At 43.8% G+C, this 20,615-nt stretch overlaps 1 protein-coding gene across 1 annotated transcript in view; it reads right to left on the bottom strand.

Annotated features, from left to right (window-relative positions):
• Positions 1–12,461, bottom strand: part of USP13 (ubiquitin specific peptidase 13) — a 110,308-nt gene extending 97,847 nt beyond the window's left edge. The window contains 1 exon segment of the mRNA XM_030216213.1: positions 12,238–12,461. Within this exon segment, the coding sequence (XP_030072073.1) occupies positions 12,238–12,348 (111 nt within the window). The 5' untranslated portion in view covers positions 12,349–12,461.
• Between the last annotated feature and the right edge of the window lie 8,154 nt (positions 12,462–20,615).

Raw genomic sequence — 20,615 nt, 5'->3', positions numbered from 1 at the left:
TGTAGTACCTGAAGATTGGACGCCTATCTTTAAAAAGATATCCAGGGGTGATCTGGGAAATTACAGACCACTAAACCTGACTTCAGTGTCAGACAATATAGTAGAAACTATTATAAAGAATAAAATCACTGAACACATAGATAAACATGGTTTAACGGGACAGAGTCAACATGGATTCAGCCAAGGGAAGTCGTGTCTCACCAATTTGCTACTTTTCTTTGAATGCGCGAATACTACTACTACTTATTTCTATAGCGCTACTAGATGTACGCATAAACACGTGAATAATGATGAGCCAGTTGGCATAGTGTATCTAGGGACCCTTATACAAAGGTGTGGTAAGCTCTACACACACGCAGTGCATGCCAAAATGAGACTACCATCAGGCTAGCGCCTCCCAGTGGTAATTTCAGATTTGGCACACGCCATACCACCGGGACAAATTATTTTTCTATTTCCTACCACGCATAGCGTTTCTGGCATTAATCGGCAGTTGGCGCGCGTCAACCGGTCACCTCGTGTGTAGCACGTGAGCCCTTACCGCTAGATCAATGGGTGGCGTTAAGGGCTCAGGCCATAAATAGGTGTACACTGGTTTTCAATTTTACAGCAGGCCAGTTTCCTGGCCCATTGGGGAAAAAACCCTTTTTCCCCAGAAATGGTAAAAACTGGCCCAGCGCACGCCCAAAACACGCACCCACACTACCACAGGCCACTTTTCACCACGGCTTAGTAAAAGGACCCCCTAGATTTTCAGAACACGTTTGACAAAGACCCTCATGAGAGACTCTTGAGAAAAGTAAAAACCCATGGGATAGCAGGGAACGTTCTGTTGTGGATTAGCAATTGGTTGATGGATAGAAAACAAGAGGATAGGATTAAATGGCCAAGTCTCTCAGTGGAGAAGGGTGAATAGTGGAGTGCCCCAGGGTTCTGTAATGGGACCAATGCTATTTAATAATCTGGAATGGGATTGACGAGCGAGGTGATTAAATTGTATTGTAGAAAATCATTAGCATTATATCTGTGTTATTTAAACGTTCTAATGAATGCGTGCTTATGAGATAATTCTGTAGTATTATATCTCTTTTATTTGAATTCCAGTGCTGTTAAGTGTGTATATTTTTGATACTGTTTCGTGGTAGTCCTATTATTAGGTTTTAATTTGCTTTTATATTGTTTACCTCATTGGCAGGCAGATTATCAAAAGCAAACGCCGGCGCTAGAGGCTGTTAGCGCCATACTAGCGCCAGCGTTTGCTACCACCACATGATCAGAGCCCTCGAGCACGTGAAACAACGCGCTCAAGGGTTCTTAGCGCAAGTAGCCTGCAAATGCATGCTAATCAGCGCTTAACGCATTCATCCCCAATGATCAGCGTCCAGCGCAACAAAGATTGGGTCGCTGGCCGCGACAAACCCTACGCCAGCTCCGAGCTGGCGTTAGGGTTTGCAGATCATTGGGGAGGAATGGTGAGACCTGTCCAGCATGCATTTGATACTGGCAGGCCCCCATTCCCCCCTACAGCAAACCTGCCAGCGAAGGCAGTTGAGGATGTCCAAAATTTGGACGTTTCTGTGACAGGGCAGTTCAGGACGTCCAAAATTGGATGTTTCTATGGGAAAGACATCTTTCTCATAGAAACATCCAATTTTGGACATCCTTAACTGCCCATTGCAGAAACGTCCAAATTTTGACATCCTCAAGTGCCCCGTCGCTATACCTCCAACACCCCCTTGAAATTTGGCCGTCCCTGCAACAGGGCAGTTGAGGATGTCCATCTTCCAATTTCAAGATGGACGTCCTTCTCTTTTCATTGGTCTCCAGCCCAGAGCTGTCAAACAAGCGCGGGAGGATTGTGCTGAGCACATGCTCAGGCACAATTCTCCCGCACTTCTACCCCATGATCAGAGATAATTGCGCTGCTTAAATTTGCATGCATTATCTCTGATCATAGGTCTAATAGCGCCCCGTGCTGTTCCAGCGCGATTTTAGAGCGCTGTTTGGAACAGCGCGGGGCTTTTGATCATCTGCCTGTTAGAGCCCTGTTTTCCAAGATGTACTAGCATTTTTAGCACGTGTTAAAATTAGCGTGTGCTAAATGCTAGAGACACCCATAGGAATAAATGGGCGTCTTTAGCATTTACTGCGTGCAAATGTTTATCACCTGCTACAAATGCTACCGCGCTCTTCGCGCCAATTAGTAAACAGGGCCCTTATTGTATTCATTCGCTCATAACATTTATACCCCACATTAGCCCGAAATAGACTCAAGTTCAATGTGGCTTAAAAACAAATAAAGTGAATAAAACATAATAATGTACAGACTATAACACAAATTACAAAGTTCAAGAAGCAAATTAACACATTTGCATAAGTAACCAGGGATTCAGACTATCTCAAGGACCAGTGGCGTTCCTGGGGGGGGGCGGTGGGTGCGGTCCGCCCCGGGTGCACGCCGCTGGGGGGGTGCCATGCTTGCCTGTCCTCCGTTGTTCCATGCTTCTTCTCTGCTCCAGAACAGGTTACTTCCTGTTCCGGGGCAGAGAAGAAGCATGGAACAACGGAGGACAGGAGCGCGCGGCACCCCCCCCCCAGCGGCATGCACCCGGCGGGGGGGGGGGGGCGCATCAGCGATCCGCCCCGGGTGCCAGCCCCCCCAGGAACGCCACTGTCAAGGACAAACAAATAATTAAGGGTGGATAGGTGAGAGCATAATTAGGCAGGACTAGATTTATTTTATTGCTTTTGTATCCCACATTTTCCCACCTATTTGCGGGCTCAGTGTGGCTTACAATACATTGTAACGATGGAAGTACAATAAGTTATTACTTGATTATGGTTACATTATGAGGAGTTGAGTTGAAACAATGTCCAGGTATCGGTAGGGGAAAGAATAAAATTGAAGAGAGAAAGGCTGGGTGTGTAGAATTATGGGGATAGGTGTAATAGGAGAATGTGTTAATGCGTTGCCAACAGTGTGTGTGGACTTCATGTGCTTTGATCCTTTTGGTAGATTTTTTCAAAGAGATGAGTCTTTAGTAGTTTGCGGAAGTTGGTTAGTTCATAGGTCGTTCTTAGGTTTCGTGGTAATTTGTTCCAGAATTGCGTGCTCAGATGGGAAACAAGATTAAGAAAAGGATGTAGGTAAAATTCAAATAGAGTTCTTTGTATTCAGAAAGGCCAACCTGAAGAAATGTGTTTTTAGAAGACTTCTGAAAGGTAATCATCTGTAAACTTGATTGGTTTAGGAAGAGAATTCCAAATTTTGGTGCCTTGATAGGAGAAATTAACAGAGTGAATTGTTTTATATATCACATTCTTACAGATAGGGAAATGTAAGACAAGATATTCTCTAGATGATGAAACAGCATTACGAGGGGGTAATTCAGTAAGATTATTCATATATGATGGGGCTTGACCAAACGTTGTATTTACGTTTAGTTGGGCATTTTTACTATTGTTATGCCGTTAAGAAAACTAAGTTTTACGTTAAAACTGTACCGATGACACCACCTTGAGTGAATCTCTTCATAAAGGTGGTTAATAAATCCCAAGAAATAAAATTAATTTGCAGATGACGCAAAACTATTAAAAACTGTTAAACCGCATGCAGGTTGTGAAAAATTGCAAGACCACCTTAGGAAGTTGGAAGACTAGGATTCCAAATGGCAGATGAGATTTAATGCGGACACGTACAAATTGATGCACATTGGGAAGAATAATCCAAATCATAAGTTACCCGATGCTAGTTTCCACACTAGGAGTCAACGTGGACAATACGCTGAAATCTTCTGCCCAGTGTATGACGGTGGCCAAAAAACCAAACAGAATGCTAGGAATTATTAGGACAGGGATGCAAAATAAGACAAAGAATATTATAATGCCTCTGTATCGCTCCACGGTGCAACCTCAACTTGAGTATTGTGTGCAATTCTGGTCGCCGTATCTTAAAAAAAAAAAAAAAAGATATAGCAGAATTAGAAAAGGTTCAAAGAAGGGCAACCAAAATGGGGATGGAACTCCGTCGCCTCTCATATAAGGAAAGAGGTTAGGACTCTTAGCTTGGAAAAGAAATGACTTAAGGGGGGGTGGGATATGATAGAGGTCTACAAAATACTGAGTGGTGTAGAACGGGTAAACATAAGTCAATTTTTTACAAAAGTACAAAGACTAGGGGCCACTCAAGGAAGTTACATGGTACTACTTTTAAAATGAACAGGAAGAAATATTTTGTTTTTCACACAATGAATAATTAAGCTCTTGAACTCGTTGCCAGAGGATGTGGTATCAGTGGTTAGTGTATCTGGGTTTTAAAAAGGTTTGGACGAGTTCTGGAGGAATTGTCCATAGTCTGCTATTGAGATGGACAAGGGGAAAGCCACTGCTTGTCCCTGGGATCAGAAGCATGACTCGTGCTACTATTTGGGATTCTGTCAGGTTCTTGTAACCTGAACTGGCCACCGTTGGAAGAAGGATACTAGACTAGATGGGCCATTGGTCTGACCTAATATGTTTATGCTCATGTTCTCATGATAGAACCAGCAAGAGTTTAAAAGCAACCGAGTCACACAGGCCAGGAATACCCACAATTACAGAATCTTTAAAGCCCGGTGTTACAATGGGATCTCCACCCCCAGACCTAAAAACAAAACCAAGCCTTAGTAAATCAGGCCTTCAATGATAGGTGACTTATTTTTATTCTATTACATAAGTGTGTAGTTTTTTTTTTTTTTAGTTTTCCCTCAACACCTGTACATCCTACAGTAATATTTTTTTAACGAATTAGGGGACCTTTTACTAAGCTGCGTAAGCGTCTACGTGCCAAAATGGAGATACTGCCAGACTACCGCATGGCTCTTGCAGTAATTTCATTTTTTGCACACGTCCAATAGGCGCAGCCAAAAAATAATTTTTTATTAATCGGATGCACATCAAGTGGCAATTGATGCACGTAGGTCATTACTGCCCGATTAGCGCATGAGTCTTTACCACTAGGTCAATGGCTGGCGGTAAGGTCGCAGACCCAAAATGAATGCACAGCAAATTTTGATTCTGCCGCACATCCATTTTTGGCAAAAACTTTTTATAAAGGCCTTTTTTTTTTTTACAGGCGTGCTGAAAAATGGATCGGCGCCCACCCAAAACCCACGCCTACATTACCACAAGCCATTTTTCAATGCACCTCAGTAAAAGGACCCCATAGTGGAGCCTGCCAGTAACAGAAACGTGCCCGTTCAAAATACAATGTGCTATCACAGTGCCGTATCGAGAGTCATCATTTTTAACATCATCCAGTTTACAGAATAAAGTGTATACGATATCTTCCATCTCCCTGGCATCTTTGGAAGAGTTCCGATGATCACATTACTTTTCCTTTTGACCTGTTTTGTCTGTAGTGGATTTTGCTCTTCCACCTTGGTCGTTGACTTCTACAACTCTCAAGATTAAAGTACGAGGGATCCGATTTTCATTTACTTAGACGTAATATTGCTGGTTTAAGAACTAAATTCCAACATTAAGTTCTCAAAGGAGGGCTGGATGTGAGGTAGCTGTGTTCAATTTGCCTGGGGATTTTACAGTGGAGTCACCACACCCCCTCCCAACCACGTTCTCAACCCTTGTATGGTATCTTCTATAATAACATGCTTCCGAAACAACACATTTAAAATAACAAAGGGAACAGTCGGTTTAAATAAAAATAAGACTTGGTCACTAAATAAATGTCCTGGGAATCCTGTTTGTAGTTGAACTTTCTTGAAGATCTTGTTATATTTACAAAGATGACTCAACGGGAGGGGGGGGGGGGGGAGTTCAGCATCTCTTTATAACCTAAAACAGTATCACCATGCAGTAATATTTAGCTAGTGCCTTCCAAAGACCAGTAAATACAGAAATGGTGCGACTTGGGGGTGTCAAAGCCCATAAGGACCACCAACATCTACATGTAGATACCATATAATTTATTTATTATCTCATTTGTACCCCACAGTTTCCCAACAATGTCAGGCTCACAATGCACCACAGAGGCAGGCACCAATGTAGTAAAATGAAACTAATACAGCAAACCGACAAGAGATAATGGGGACGAATAGGAATGGATGGAGATAGAGGGCAAACTGTGAGGGAAGAGGGAAGGGGGATATATCCAAATGCAGAAGTTGGGCCCTAAAATATTTGGCCATGTTCTAAATGAATCCATGATATAGTAAACTTACGCTTATGTTTACTAGGATGAGCTATGGGCACGTTAGTGTTTTTAACGTGTGTAAATGGTTTACACATGTTAAATGCTAACACACCCATAGAAATGTATAGGCATGTTAGTGTTTTCCGTTATAGCACCTGTAGAGTGGAACAAGTTGCCTTTACGTTTAAGGACTGAATCTCGACTTGTATGTTTCAAGAGATCATTAAAGGATTATTTATTCTGTTTGGCAATTTTTGTGCCCTCTTGATTTTGTAATGTTATGAACTTATAGACTCACTTTAAGCTGCTATGTTACAGCTACTTATGGTTTTTTTTATTGCCCTTGAAGTTTTTTTTGTGCTTTTATGTATGTTTTGGGGGGTTTTTTGATACATGCGGTATATAAATAAAATTCTATTCTATTTTTTTTTTTAAAAGGTTCCCAACTGCGCTTGTTCTTTATCCAAATTTCTACCAAGCCTTCTACGCCCCTGTGCACTCCCAGCATAGATTTCATGGCATAGAGAAACCCTGCATTTACAGAGATATTAAGCTGCAATTCAAATGCTGGTTTTTTTGTTTTGTTTTGTTTTTTTACTTTGAGGGTGAAGGACTTCGAACCAGCTGAGAATTTCAGAATGGCTAGAAAGGCATAGCTCATAGACAACAGTTCAGAAATCCATTCATCTCCCCAATTAGATGATAAAAGAAAAATTAAACCTAAACCATGGATATATGTATAGTATTTTGACAGGAGTCTTCTTCTGAGGTATTTTAAAATAAAGCAATAATCTTACCTCTTGTAAAACCAACATACTGAAAATATTTGCAGCACCAGAATATCCAACACGAGGTGGAAATGTAACACTACAGAAAATAACCAACAAGCTGCAGTGATCCTCACCAGAAGATGGCACAGCGGGGTGGAGGAGTAGCCTAGTGGTTAGTGCAGCGGACTTTGATGCTGGGGAACTGGGTTTGATTCCCACTGCAGCCTCTTGTGACTCTGGGCAAGTCACTTAACCCTCCATTACCCCAGGTACAAAGCTTAGATTGTGAACCCTCTAGGGACAGAGAACGTACCTGTATATAATATGGAAAACCCTTTTGGTTGTACTTCAGAAAGACCAGGGCTGTGCCAACACGGTAAGCGAGGTAAGCACGGCAGGAGGGCGCCGTCCTCTGGGGAGGCACCATGCTTACCTCGCCCTCTCCCATGTCCCAACTGCCCACCCTCTTCTCCCCCCCAACAAGATCCCTTTTAAATTTACCTCCGTCCGGCAGAGAAGGCGGCGCTCCCGACGTCTCTACTAGTCTTTCCTTCGCTCAGTGTTCCGCCTTCTTGTGATGTCAAGGAAATGACGTCAGAAGAAGGCAGGACATTGAGCTAAGGGAAGACTAGTAGAGACATTGGGAGCGCCGCCTCCTTCACTGACGCTGCGCCTTCGCTGCCGGACGGAGGTAAATTTAAAAGGGATCTTGGGGGAGGGAGAAGAGGGCGGGCAGTTGGGACATGGGAGCGGGAGGGCAGGGGAGAGAGAAGCGTGGATGGGAGGACAGTGATCACCTTCACGGGGGGGAGGGGGCGCGCACGCACCAACTGTTCGTCTGCGGGGGGGCTCAAAAGACCCTTGGCACGGCCCTGAGAAAGACAGTATATCAAATGCAGCAACAATCTCATGTAACTGTCAGGAACATGTTTATTTATTTACTGGGATTTATTAACCGCCTTTATGAAGAGATTCATCAAAGGCCATATACAGTAAGTACAGTTTAACATCAAACTTACAATTTTGTTAACAGCATAACAATAGTAAAGTTAAAAAGTATAGACAGACACAGTGAAAGAGGAAAACTTGAAAAGCAGCAAACAAACCTAATAACAGGATGGACTACCATGAAACAGGATCAAAAATATACATATTTAACAGCACTGAAATTGAAATAACAGAGATATAATCCAATGTAAGCATAATAGCGATGGAATATCTAATAAGCACACAATTAGAACATTGAAATAATAACATCGCTATGATACTAATGCTTTTCTACAATAAACTCCAATTAGCTTAGAATCCATTTAAAACTGGTTTCAAATACTAGTCCTATTTCTAAAGTGCTATTAGACTCTAATAAGAGAGAAGCAGGCTGACCTCCTATATTAATAATGGCACAGTCCATAGGTGAACAACAGCTCACCTCCCTTAGGGCACACAGAAACAGGGGTACCAGAGCTTTCTTGAAGCACTGCTCACCCCATCTGATCTGCTGCCTCAAGTGGTCATCAGCCCAAAGTACAGCGTCTGGGTCAGGAGCTGGTGAGGGAGGCGAGACGCACAGATGAAAGCAGTTTATTTACGGGAAAGCTCTCTGGGGATGAGGAGCACAACTTGGCGAGATTCAGACTCCATTTGTTTTCATTAACAATAACAATTACAATTAACACGATGAGGAGTGGCCTAGTGGTTAGAGCACCAGTCTTGCAATCCAGAGGTGGCTGGTTCAAATCCCACTGCTGCTCCTTGTGATCTTGGGCAAGTCACTTAACCCTCCATTACCTCAGGTACAAACTTAGATTGTGAGCTCTCCTGGGACAGAGAAATATCCAGTATACCTGAATGTAACTCACCTTGAGCTACTACTGAAAAAGGTGTGAGCAAAATCTAAATAAGATTCTGGAATCTTAAAGAGTGACAAGATTCCATGCAGAATCTCAAAGAGTAGCAACATTCCATGTAGAACCCCAAAGACTAGCAAGATTCTGGAGTGGAGGAGTGGCCTAGTAGTTAGAGCACCAGTCTTGCAATCCAGAGGTGGTTGGTTCAAATCCACTGCCGCTCCTTGTGATCTTGGGCAAGTCACTTAACCCTCCATTACCTCAGGTACAAACTTAGATTGTGAGCTCTCCTGGGACAGAGAAATATCCAGTATACCTGAATGTAACTCACCTTGAGCTACTACTGAAAAAGGTGTGAGCAAAATCTAAATAAATAAATAGCTGTAGCAATCATTTTAACAGCCCTGTTTCAGTGATTTTCAGAAACTCCTAATTATATACAAACAGAAGTGAAGGCTGTACAGTAAACGCTATAAGGAAGGATTTGGCAATCATTTTTTTTTTTTTTCTGCACCTAGTTTCCATTGTAATGGTTCTAGGGCAGGATAGAAATACCAGGCAATGGATAGAAAGAAGGGCCCATGGAAACAGATGGAAAGGTTTTCTGGTCTCATTTAGTGTCCAGCCAACTGCTTTACAAGATGAAAAATCTCATATGTCTCTCTTATTCAGTCAATTAAAAAGGAAGCTCTGAAACTAGGGGTCGCAAGATGAAAGGGGACAGACTCGGGAGTAATCTACAGAAATTATTTCTTTCTAGATAGGGTGGTAGATGCATGGAACAGCCTTCCAGCAGAGGGAGTGTACGGCTCAGGGTCTGTATCAGACTTCAAGAAAGAATGGAACAAGCACAGCATCTCAGAAAGAATTGAAGAGCTTGTGTTATTATGAATGACCAAAATGGATAAGCAGTATGGTCTCTATCTGCTGTCATTTTAAACTCAACATTCCCCTTCAAATCCCATGCTAGAATTTCTGTTAGGTAGCTAACCTCTGGCCAATTCAGCCATCCTTCAAGTTAGTAAATGAATATCTGGCCTTAGCCGGGGAGAGGGAGGGAAAAATGACCAGGGAAGGCAATGGTAAAAAGCATCCTATTAAAGTCTGTCAAGAAACCTTCACACAAGTGGGGCCATTTACCTGTATAGCCCCTTCTAATCTGCCCTGGATTCCACAAGCATTCCTTGTGACTACATAAGAACGTAAATGTTGCCATACTGGGACAGACCGAAGGTCCATCAGGCTCAGCATCCTGTTTCCAACAGTGGCCAATCCAGTTACAAGTACCTAGCAAGATCCCAAAACAGTAAAACAGTTTTTTATGCTGCTTATCCTAGAAATGAGCAGTGGAGTTTCCCCAAGTCCATCTTAATAATGGCTTATGGACTTTTCTGAGGGGAGGAGTAGCCTAGTGGTTAGTGCAGCGGACCTTGATCCTGGGGAACTGAGTTCAAGTCCCACTGCAGCTCCTTGTGACTGTGGGTAAGTCACTTAACCCTCCATTGCCCCAGGTACAAAATAAGTATCCGTATATAATATGTAAACCACTTTGAATGTAGTAGCAAAATACCACAGAAAGGCAGTATATCAAGTCCCATTTCCCTTTCAGGAAGCTAGCCAAACCTTTTTTTAACCCCGCTAAGCTAATTGCTTTTACTATATTATTCACATTACTACTTTCAGATTACTACATTCTCTTGCAACAAATTCCAGAGTTTAATTACACATTGAGGGAATAAATATTTTCTCCGATTTATTTTAAATTTACTACATTGTAGCTTCGTTGCGTGCCCCCTAGTCCTAATATTTTTGGAAAAAGTAAACAAGCGATTCACCATTCCACTCCACTCGTTATTTTATAGACCTCTATCCTATCTCCCCTCAGCCGTCTTTTCTCCAAGCTGAAGAGCCCTAGCCGCTTTAGCCTTTCCATCCAGTATCTTAAGTCTTGCTCAGACCAGCAAACATGAAAACAAATGGGTTTTCTATGACCTTTCTTTAACCTTGCTTTTCTTTTTAATATAAAGCACTCAGTTCACACAGAGGGCAATGAAGACATCTTTTCCGGATAGAAAAGACATTTAACAGAAAAATGACATCAAAGAGCAAGACAACACCTTCAAGAGGGGGGAGGAGGGGATGACATTTTTAAAGGACTGTAATGATTAGGTTACTAAAATGGAACTTTAGAAAAATCCAGGACCACAAGACAAATTCAAACGATCAGACGTCTAAACTTACATTTTAAAAAACTTGGGTTTTTAAACTCACTGAGACATAAATTTCTACTACCTCGTCTTCATTTCTAATCTATCAAACCTTCACATTCCCCTCACAATATCAATCATTCTAATGCATTGAAGGGGTCGTTAACAAATGCCATTTTTAATAAGTCACTTGTATTTTCCACTGATGTCATCTTTTTCTATTTTGGACCTGAAAAGTGTGTTAACTCCAAATCGTATAAACTGATAACCTTTTCACTAACTTACGCGTTCACCTTTACTGCACTACTTAGAATGACCCCATCCATGGTCATAGAACAGACCTTTTTTGCAAGATTTTTTGTTTCCAAAAGCGCGTAAAGAATCACAGACATAAGCGCAAGCTGAACTTTTCACGGTCAATGAAAAACGTTTACAGGCATCCGTGCCGTGCTCAGGACAGGGCGAGCTGAAGTGTCAGAGGCTAAATATAACCTGCCTTCAGCCGGGCATGATGAACGCCAGACAGCTGAGTCACCTTCTTGCTCTCAATATCGAGAAAAGCCGTCAGCCACAAAGAACGAACTAACGCGCCTTATTTTAAACAAAATTCACAGTCCACTGAAAAGTGCAAGCTGCGCTCTCTACTTTGGATCGAAGATCTGGGGGCTGGTATTTTTTTTTTTTTTTAAGTTAATTCTTAACCTTCTCCTCACTTTCAGATAATAGTGTAGCACCTTAGGCTAGAAAATAAGTATTTAACAGGATGGTCTGCGAGCGTGGAAATAAGCAGACAGGGCCCCCCACCCTGCAAACAACTGATAAGAGCATAGGAGCCGGTGCTGTGGGTGCCTGAGCACCCCCCATATTGAGAAAATTCCTTACATGTGTCGAGGGAGGGGTTATTTCCATTGGGCTTAGCACCCCCAATAATTTTGAAAAGTTGGCTCCCATGGGTAACAGAACCACAAGACATAGGAGCCAACTTTTTAAAATTATTGGGGGTGCTAAGCCCAATGGAAATAACCCCTCCCTGGACACATACAAGGAATTCTCTCAATATGGGGGGGTGCGCAAGCACCCCCGAGTCGGCTCCTATGCCAAAAGCACAATGTCACAGTGTTTCCCCCAGCCCCTTCTTTCTCCTGCAGCTGAAGGATCGGTCGGAGTCCCTCCCCGGCAACACAGAGACCCCCGGCCTGCCTCCCCCCTTTCCTGTCTCTTACCGGGGAGTCGTAGGAGAAGGCGCACTCGGTCTTGTAGACCCTGTCGCCGGTCCGGGGGACCCTGATGGTGGGCATGTAGGGCACCAGCAGCTCGCCCAGGTCCGCAGCCATCTTCGCATTCCTGCCGGGTTGACCCCGGCCCCCTGAGCCCGCGGGAGGCTATTTTTAAGGCGCCGGAGCTCGGTGCAGCCGGGGTGGGGGCTGTGAGGGAGGGAGGGACGGGCGATGCTCAGAGGGGTCGCGCACAGTCTCCTCCTCTTTCCCCGCCCCCTGCCCGGTGCCTCTGTTTCCTCGCCGTGGGGATGACAGCTTGATCTACCCTACCCATCCCCCCACCCACCCTTCCCGTTTCTTTCTCTGTAGTTAAGACCCCTTATAATAGAATTTTTTCTATTCTCCATTGCAGAATTATAATTTAACGCCCCCTTTTCCTTGTCCACGTGGATCTGTTTGTTGCTTTGATTTGTTTCTCCCATCTCCTTACTTTTTCACTTTCTTTTTCGGGGATGTGGCCACCGGTACGACCCTTCCTCTGCCGCCTCTCTCCTTCCTCCTTGTATCCAGGCTTCTTCAGGGCCCGTAGGTGGGTTGGACTTTATTCCCAACGTTTGGGCGTTAGAAATCCTCTCCCCTTCCGTACGTTTTGCTCAGTATTGCCTGATCCCTTGCCTATTGAGAGTAATTCTGTAAAGAAAGAATCATGTTTACCTGCCAGATACACACATAAGTGACTCGAATACCAGCATCTATGTGCCTATGTCTAAACATACACGTAAAAATGCCAAAAATCCAGGTCCACGCTATCCTGGAACTATACACCTTTCCTCGATAGTATGTAGGTTGCAGACATTCCCATGGACGGGCCACAGGCACACACATGTAACTTACAGAATACTATAAGTTACCTCCAGAATATCTAGGCGTGAGCGTTTATTTACACCAGCTCTGTGATAGGCACAAGTGCTTATGCATATATCTATACACCCCATTAATAAAGGAAAGGAGGCACCTATAGGACTTTCATTTATTTATTATATTTGTACCCCACGCTTTCCCACACATAGCAGGTTCAATGCGGCTTACATAGTAAATAGAATTACAAAGTATTTTAAGGCGAATATTATAAATTGTAATAAACATAGTAATGAGCTTAGCCGAGATTGGGTGGCAGAGCCAGCCGGTGGTGGGAGGCGAGGATAGTGCTGGGCAGACTTATACAGTCTGTGCCAGAGCCAGTGATGGGAGGCGGGGCTGGTGGTTGGGAGGCGGGGATAGTGCTGGGCAGACTTATACGGTCTGTGCCAGAGCCAGTGGTGGGAGGCGGGGCTGGTGGTTGAGAGGCGGGGATAGTGCTGGGCAGACTTATACGGTCTGTGCCAGAGCCGGTGGTGGGAGGCGGGGCTGGTGGTTGGGAGGCGGGGATAGTGCTGGGCAGACTTATACGGTCTGTGCCAGAGCCGGTGGTGGGAGGCAGGGATAGTGCTGGGCAGACTTATACGGTCTGTGCCAGAGCCGGTGGTGGGAGGCGGGGCTGGTGGTTGGGAGGCGGGGATAGTGCTGGGCAGACTTATACGGTCTGTGCCAGAGCCGGTGGTGGGAGGCGGGGCTGGTGGTTGGGAGGCGGGGATAGTGCTGGGCAGACTTATACGGTCTGTGCCAGAGCCGGTGGTGGGAGGCGGGGCTGGTGGTTGGGAGGCGGGGATAGTGCTGGGCAGACTTATACGGTCTGTGCCAGAGCCGGTGGTGGGAGGCAGGGATAGTGCTGGGCAGACTTATACGGTCTGTGTCAGAGCCGGTGGTGGGAGGCGGGGCTGGTGGTTGGGAGGCGGGGATAGTGCTGGGCAGACTTATACGGTCTGTGCCAGAGCCGGTGGTGGGAGGCGGGGATAGTGCTGGGCAGACTTATACGGTCTGTGCCCTGAAGAGCACAGGTACAAATCAAAGTAGGGTATACACAAAAAGTAGCACATATGAGTTTGTCTTGTTGGGCAGACTGGATGGACCATGCAGGTCTTTTTCTGCCGTCATTTACTATGTTACTATGTTTTAATAGTAAGGAGGTAAACAAGGTATGATAGGCAAAAGGAAAGAGATTGGGAGGGGTATGGTGTAGGGAGATGGGGAAGAGAAGACTGGGGTATGAGTATAAGGAGTTTGGGAGACGTGGTTTAAGGTATAATCATCTTCAGAGCAGGAGATGTATGGGTGGGCTTAAAAGGTTAGGTTGGGTCATTAGGGTAAGCTTGCTTGAAGAGATGTGTCTTCAACATTTTTCTGAAAGGTAGATAATTGTTAATTATTCAGATGGACCTTGGTAGAGCGTTCCAAAGCTGGCTGCCCAAAAATTAGAAACTGGATGCATAGGAGGTTTTGTATTTAATTCCTTTGCAGTTAGGAAGGTGTAAATTGAGGTAAGTACGTGAGGACATTGATCTGTTTCTCACCCCACGCTTGGAACAAACTCCCTGAGCCCATACGCCGGGCCCCCTCCCTACCCATCTTCAAATCATTGCTCAAAGCCCACCTCTTCAATGTCGCCTTCGGCACCTAATCACTTCATCTCTTCTCAGGAAATCTCATCTACCCCACCTTGACATTTTGTCCTTTAGATTGTAAGCTCTTCTGAGCAGGGACCGTCCTTATTCGTTAAATTGTACAGCGCTGCGTAACCCTAGTAGCGCTCTAGAAATGTTAAGTAGTAGTAGTAGTAGTAGATTGGGAGGTCGATTAGATCATTCATGTAGCTAGGGGACTCTCCCTATATGATCCTATGAATCTTTGTATGGACTTTGAAGTTTATCCTTTCTTTGATGGGGAGCCCATGAAGCTTCTCTCGAAGAGGTTATGCGCTTTCAAATCTTGATTTGCCAAAGATAAGTCTTTATGGAAAAAGTTCTCCAATAAGCACTCTTTAGGTACCTAACCATAGATGGAGGAGTGGCCTAATGGTTAGTGTAGGGGCCGGGGAACCGGGTTCAATTCCCCTTCAGCTCCTTGTGACTTAACCCTCCATTGCCCCAAGTACAAAATAAGTACCTGTATATAAGTTGTTGATCAGCTGTCCCTCTCCTCTGCACATAGTTGGCATGTACCTCTTGAGCATTTGCTTTATAGTTGGCTATTGTTCACTTAGCGAATATAACTACCTCCTTGCACAATGTTATAAGCTCGCTTATCTCTCTGGGGAGGTCATACGGATCAGTTTCAGTTTTTGATGCTGGAGTCCATGAGAGAGTACAAGATTGAGATTATGACCTGCGCAACCTATCCAGACCTCATTGCAAAATGCTGCATTCATGTTAGCTGTATTATCAGTCACATAGGTGACTAGCTTGGTGGAGCTTATACTCTGATCTAAACTTACCAATGGTGTATATATAATATAAAACAGTCAGAAAAACCTCTCAGAAAAATTTAATGTTTAGTAGATCCAAAACACTGTTAAACTTATATTTCACAATCAACATCCACCAAAACAAGCAAAAGAGATTAAATTTAGCTTAGTCTGAAATGCACAGCTAGTTCTCCAAATCGACCATAAGGCTGGGTCTCGCAAGTAGACACTCCGTGGCTGGGTCTCCAGAAGAAGCTGTTGCAAAACCTATGATTAGTGATGAACCGACCACATTTATGAAACACTGCAATTTTAAGTCAGCGCAGATTGTGGATTTGGGTCGTTATGAGGTCTTTTCCTCCTTACTTTTGAGAAAGCATATTTGGTTCCTGCATCTTTGTATTATATTATATATACCATTGGTTAGTTTAGATAAGCTCTGTGATACATGTGGTATATTGATCCTTAATATTTTGTTGGGAGATTACTCTGCCAAAATGCTCAAAACAAACTGATGAATATTCTCACCTGTTTATCAGCAGTCTCCATTATTGCCAAAATTGCTAAACATATACACCAAGGTGAGTTCCTCTTTCACTTTTTTCTATTTTTTAGTTTCCAAGTCAAGGTGTGCACGGGGACATAATCTGATCCCATTACTTTTTTTTTTGTCCCTATCCCCGTGAATTCCCACAGATTTTTGTGGGTTTCCCTTTGACCCCCATCCATGCACACATCTCTAGTACAGAGCTCATGGGAAAGATGGATCCCATTCCTGGCCTAATACTTGGAGAAAGAAAAAGGAGTAAGGTCTCAGTTTTTTTGCCTAGCAGAAGCAGGCTGAGAGGTCAGTAGCCAGACGTCTCCAGATTTGCAGACAGATAGGCTCCAAAGCAAGAAACCAGGTTTGGGGCAGAGGTATACATATACACGCATTTTTTTTGTATTAAAAACCACAAAACTTGGTGATTTGATTATTGTAGCAAATCTTAATCAAAAGCTGGAAAAAGAGTAGGTGTGTACACTTATTCTCAGAAGAAAGCTGAGATTATCATGCCTTTGTACTGCTCAGTGTGACTGCACCTTGAATACTGTGTGCAGTGCTGGTCACCGCATCTCAAAAACAATATGGCGGAATTAGAAAGAGCGCACAAAAGGGCAACAAAAATGATAAAGGGGAGGGGATCATTTCCCTATGAGGAAAGACTAAAGAAACTAGGGCTCTTCAGCGAAGAGACAGCTGAAGGAGATACGATAGAGGTCTATAAAATAGCGAGTGGAATGGAACGGGTAGATAAGAATCACTTGTTTACTCTTTCCAAAAACATAAGGACAATGGGGCACCCAGCGAAGTGGTAAATTTAAAACAAATCAGAGAAAATATTCGCACAACAAATAACTGAACTCTGGCAATTAATTCTAGAGAATGTGGTAAAAGCAGTTAGCTTAGCAGGGTTTAAAAAAAAAGATTCAGACACGTTCCTACAAGATAAGTCCATAAGCTATTATTATGACGGACTTAGGAAAATCCACTGCTTAGCCCTGGGATAAGCAACATAAAATTTGTTTTTACTCTTTTGGGATTCTGCAAGGTACCTGAGACCTGGATTGGCCACTTTGGAAACAGGACATTAAAATAAGGTCTATGTTCTCAGATACATACAGGATTTGTTTGTCCATTTGAAGACACATGTTCATTTATTTAGACTTGATATACTACCTTAGGCTAACGAGTAGCTCTAGGTGGTGTACAATAAAAATTAAAATAAGAAATCCAGTAATCTGATAGGAAAGAATACGCATTCACTCAATTAAAGGCTAGAATATAAAAGTAGGGAGGATTAGTAAAGAACATATGAATAGCCATACTAGGTCAGACCAATGGTCCATCTAGCCCAGTATCCTGCTTCCAACAGAAGCCAATTCAAGTCACAAGCACATGACAAAATCCCAAATAGCAGCAAGATTCATGCTACTGATCCCAGAGACAAGCAATGACTGCCCCATGTCTATCTCAATAGCAGAGTCACAAAATGCCTAGCACTCACCTGGGGTTAGCCCTGCTGCCAGCTGGAGGGTCTGTCCCCAGCACTGCTCAGGCCTGCCTGCCTGCACCTAGGCATGTGGTCTACAATAGCACTCTTCTCCCACCGACTGGGTCCTGCTTTCCTCTGGGCGAGTCTCGCACTATTAAGTTATTCCCTGTGATTTAAGGACATGGGCTACACACTCAGAGGTCCCACAGTTTCTATAAAGCACCCTCAGACTCAAAACAAACCACCTGGATTCTTAGTCAGTCCAGTACAACAGAGCTAATAAACTAATGGGTTTATTATCAGAAAAGTAGAACAGTGAATGATATTTAAACGAGTGGATAAACAACAAGCAATAACAGGTAACTGAAACAAGGATCAACATTAAACTGTCTAAACACTTTGTTACTACCTGGGTAGCACCTAGGGAGTTTCAGAAAAATAACGGCTCGCAGGTCTTGAACAGGGCCTCAGGGCTGAGATGTTTAACCTCTGTACTCCCCATCTGAGACTGGGGAAAATCCAGTACCTCCTAGCTGGATTTTGAACTCTAGGGCCAATCAGAGCCCAGAGCACTAACTTTAAAAGTATTTGGCCAACGGCACTGCAGGTTACCTTCCCACAGGGCTTAAACTAAAAAGAAAACAGCCTTCTCTGCAACATCAAAACAGAGAACAAACACCAGCTGCTGGCCAAACAAGAGAAATACACTGCATAAAGATATTAATACAATTCACAGGCTTGAAAACCTCGTTTCGCCACAAGCAGACTATGAAATTTTCCTCCAGAAACTTGCCATACCTTTTTTTAAACCTAGATACACTAACCACCGATACCACATCCTCTGGCAACAAGTTCCAGAGCTTAACTACTCGCTGAGTGAAAAAATAGTTCCTTCTGTTCGTTTTAAAAGTAGTACCATGTAACTTTCTTAAGTGTCCCTTAGTCTTTGTACTTTTTGAAAGAGTAAAACTAATTGATTTACCTTTACCTGTTCTACACAACTCAGTATTTTCTAGACCTCTATTATAACCCCCTCAGCTCTCTCTTTTCCAAGCTGAAGAGTTCTAACTTCTCAACCTATTCTCAAGCTGTGTATGCTGTGCAACCATCCTTCCAGGCGGCACCTTACCTCTTGTTGCACTGTTTCTTAAGCTTTTCCTCATATGAGTTTGATCCCCTTAATCATTCTGGTCACCCTTTTTGAACCTTTTCTAATTCTTCTATATCTTTAAGATAGGGTGACCAAAACTGCACACAATACTCAAAGTGTGGTTGCACCATTGAGCAATAAAGAGGCATTATAATAGTCTTTGCTTTATCTTCTATCCTATTGCTAATAATTCCTAGCAGTCTGTTTGCTTTATTTGGCAGCCGCCACCACACACTGGGCAAAAGATTTCAGCGTACTGTCCAGAATGACACCTAGATCTTTCTCTTGGGTGGAACCTAGCATCAAGCAACTACGATTTGGGTTATTCTTCCCAATGTGCATCACTTTGCATTTGTCCACGTTAAATGTCATCTGCCACGTAGATACCCCCAGTCTTCCAACTTCCTGAGGTCTTCCTACAATTTGTCACAATCCACATGCATTTTAACAACTTTTGAATAGTTTTGTGTCTGCAAAGTCAGTGCTTGAACTCTCGGCAGCCATTTTGAATCAGCGCCTGGAGACAGTCTGCAGACGCACTGGGCAGGAGAGGGATCTTCCCTCTCCTGCCCTGAAGTGGTCACTAGACCAGCAACCACAGTGGGGAGGGGTAGTGAATGGAGTCATGTGGGTGGAGGGAATCTGTCTTTCTTTGGGGGAGGTAAAAGTGACGAGGCGGGGTGGGGCATGTAACCTCTCTTTTCTTAGGGCAAATATGGTAACCCTACCCTCAACCTGCCCATTGCCATATACGTTTTATGCTCCTAAATTTAGTTGTTTAGGGAATTTTGAGTATACATTTTGGAATGCAGCCCTTGTAAATTTTCAGAGAGGCAAATTTAGGAGCATAATTCTCCAAGGGCTCCTTTTACAAAGATGCGCTAATGATCAGCACATGCTAAATACCCATTTTGTTCCTATGGGCTTCTTTAGCAGTTAGCACATGCTAATCATTAGCGCACCTTAGTAAAAGGACCCCACGTTAGGAGTATAAAATCCTTTGAATATCAGGCCCTCAGTTTTGAAGTTCCCAGAACAAAGGCCTAGTGAGTTTTCAATGTGAACTTCAAACACTGAGTATTTCCTGTTATGAGAATCTTATAATACAGAAGAAAAACATCACACAAATGCCCACCTCTGAGTTGACCAGGACAATTAGGGAAAGGGAATGGGACTTGATATACATTCAAAGCGGTTTATATAGTATACAGAAATACTTATTTGTACCTGGGGGAACGGAGGGTTAAGTGACTTGCCTGGAGTCACAAGAAGCTGCAGTGGGAATCAAATCCAATTCCCCAAGATCAAAGTCCACTGCACTAACCACTAGGCTACTCCTCCACTCAAGACTCAGCGTATTCAAAGAGAATTTCAGGGCAATTCTGTAAAAGACTCACCTGTATTTATGAATGCTTTTCATCATAACTGTGCATGGAACAGGTTCTATACTGTAAGCTTGTGCAGAGGTGGCATAGCACACAGTTGGGAGGGGTGAGCACACAGGAGGGAAGCAGAGACAGGATGTGGGCATGTCAAGTATTCTATAGTTTACTATAAAACCTGCTTGTTGAGTGCTGCATTTAGATGCGGCCACTGATCTGCAGAGCCACCGCGAGACTAGGCCGGGCCCAGGGCAAGGCCGTCCCGCCTCTGCCTCCCCCCCGCCGCTGCAGTCCGCGGTCTGCCTCCACGGCTCCGGGCCCCCTTCATTCAAAGCGGCACAGATCGCGTCTCTTCTGGCCTTCCCTCCCTGTGTCCCGCCCTCATCTGATGTAAGTTCCGGTTTCCGCGAGGGCGGGACACAGGGAGGGAAGGCCAGAAGAGACGCGATCTGCGACTGCCGCTTTGAATGAAGGGG

This window comes from Microcaecilia unicolor, chromosome 10 (genome assembly GCF_901765095.1).
Source record: "Microcaecilia unicolor chromosome 10, aMicUni1.1, whole genome shotgun sequence".
Classification (NCBI taxonomy): Eukaryota; Metazoa; Chordata; class Amphibia; order Gymnophiona; family Siphonopidae; genus Microcaecilia; species Microcaecilia unicolor.
Note: the sequence above shows the minus strand (reverse complement) of the source record. Positions and strands in the feature narration are given on the sequence as shown.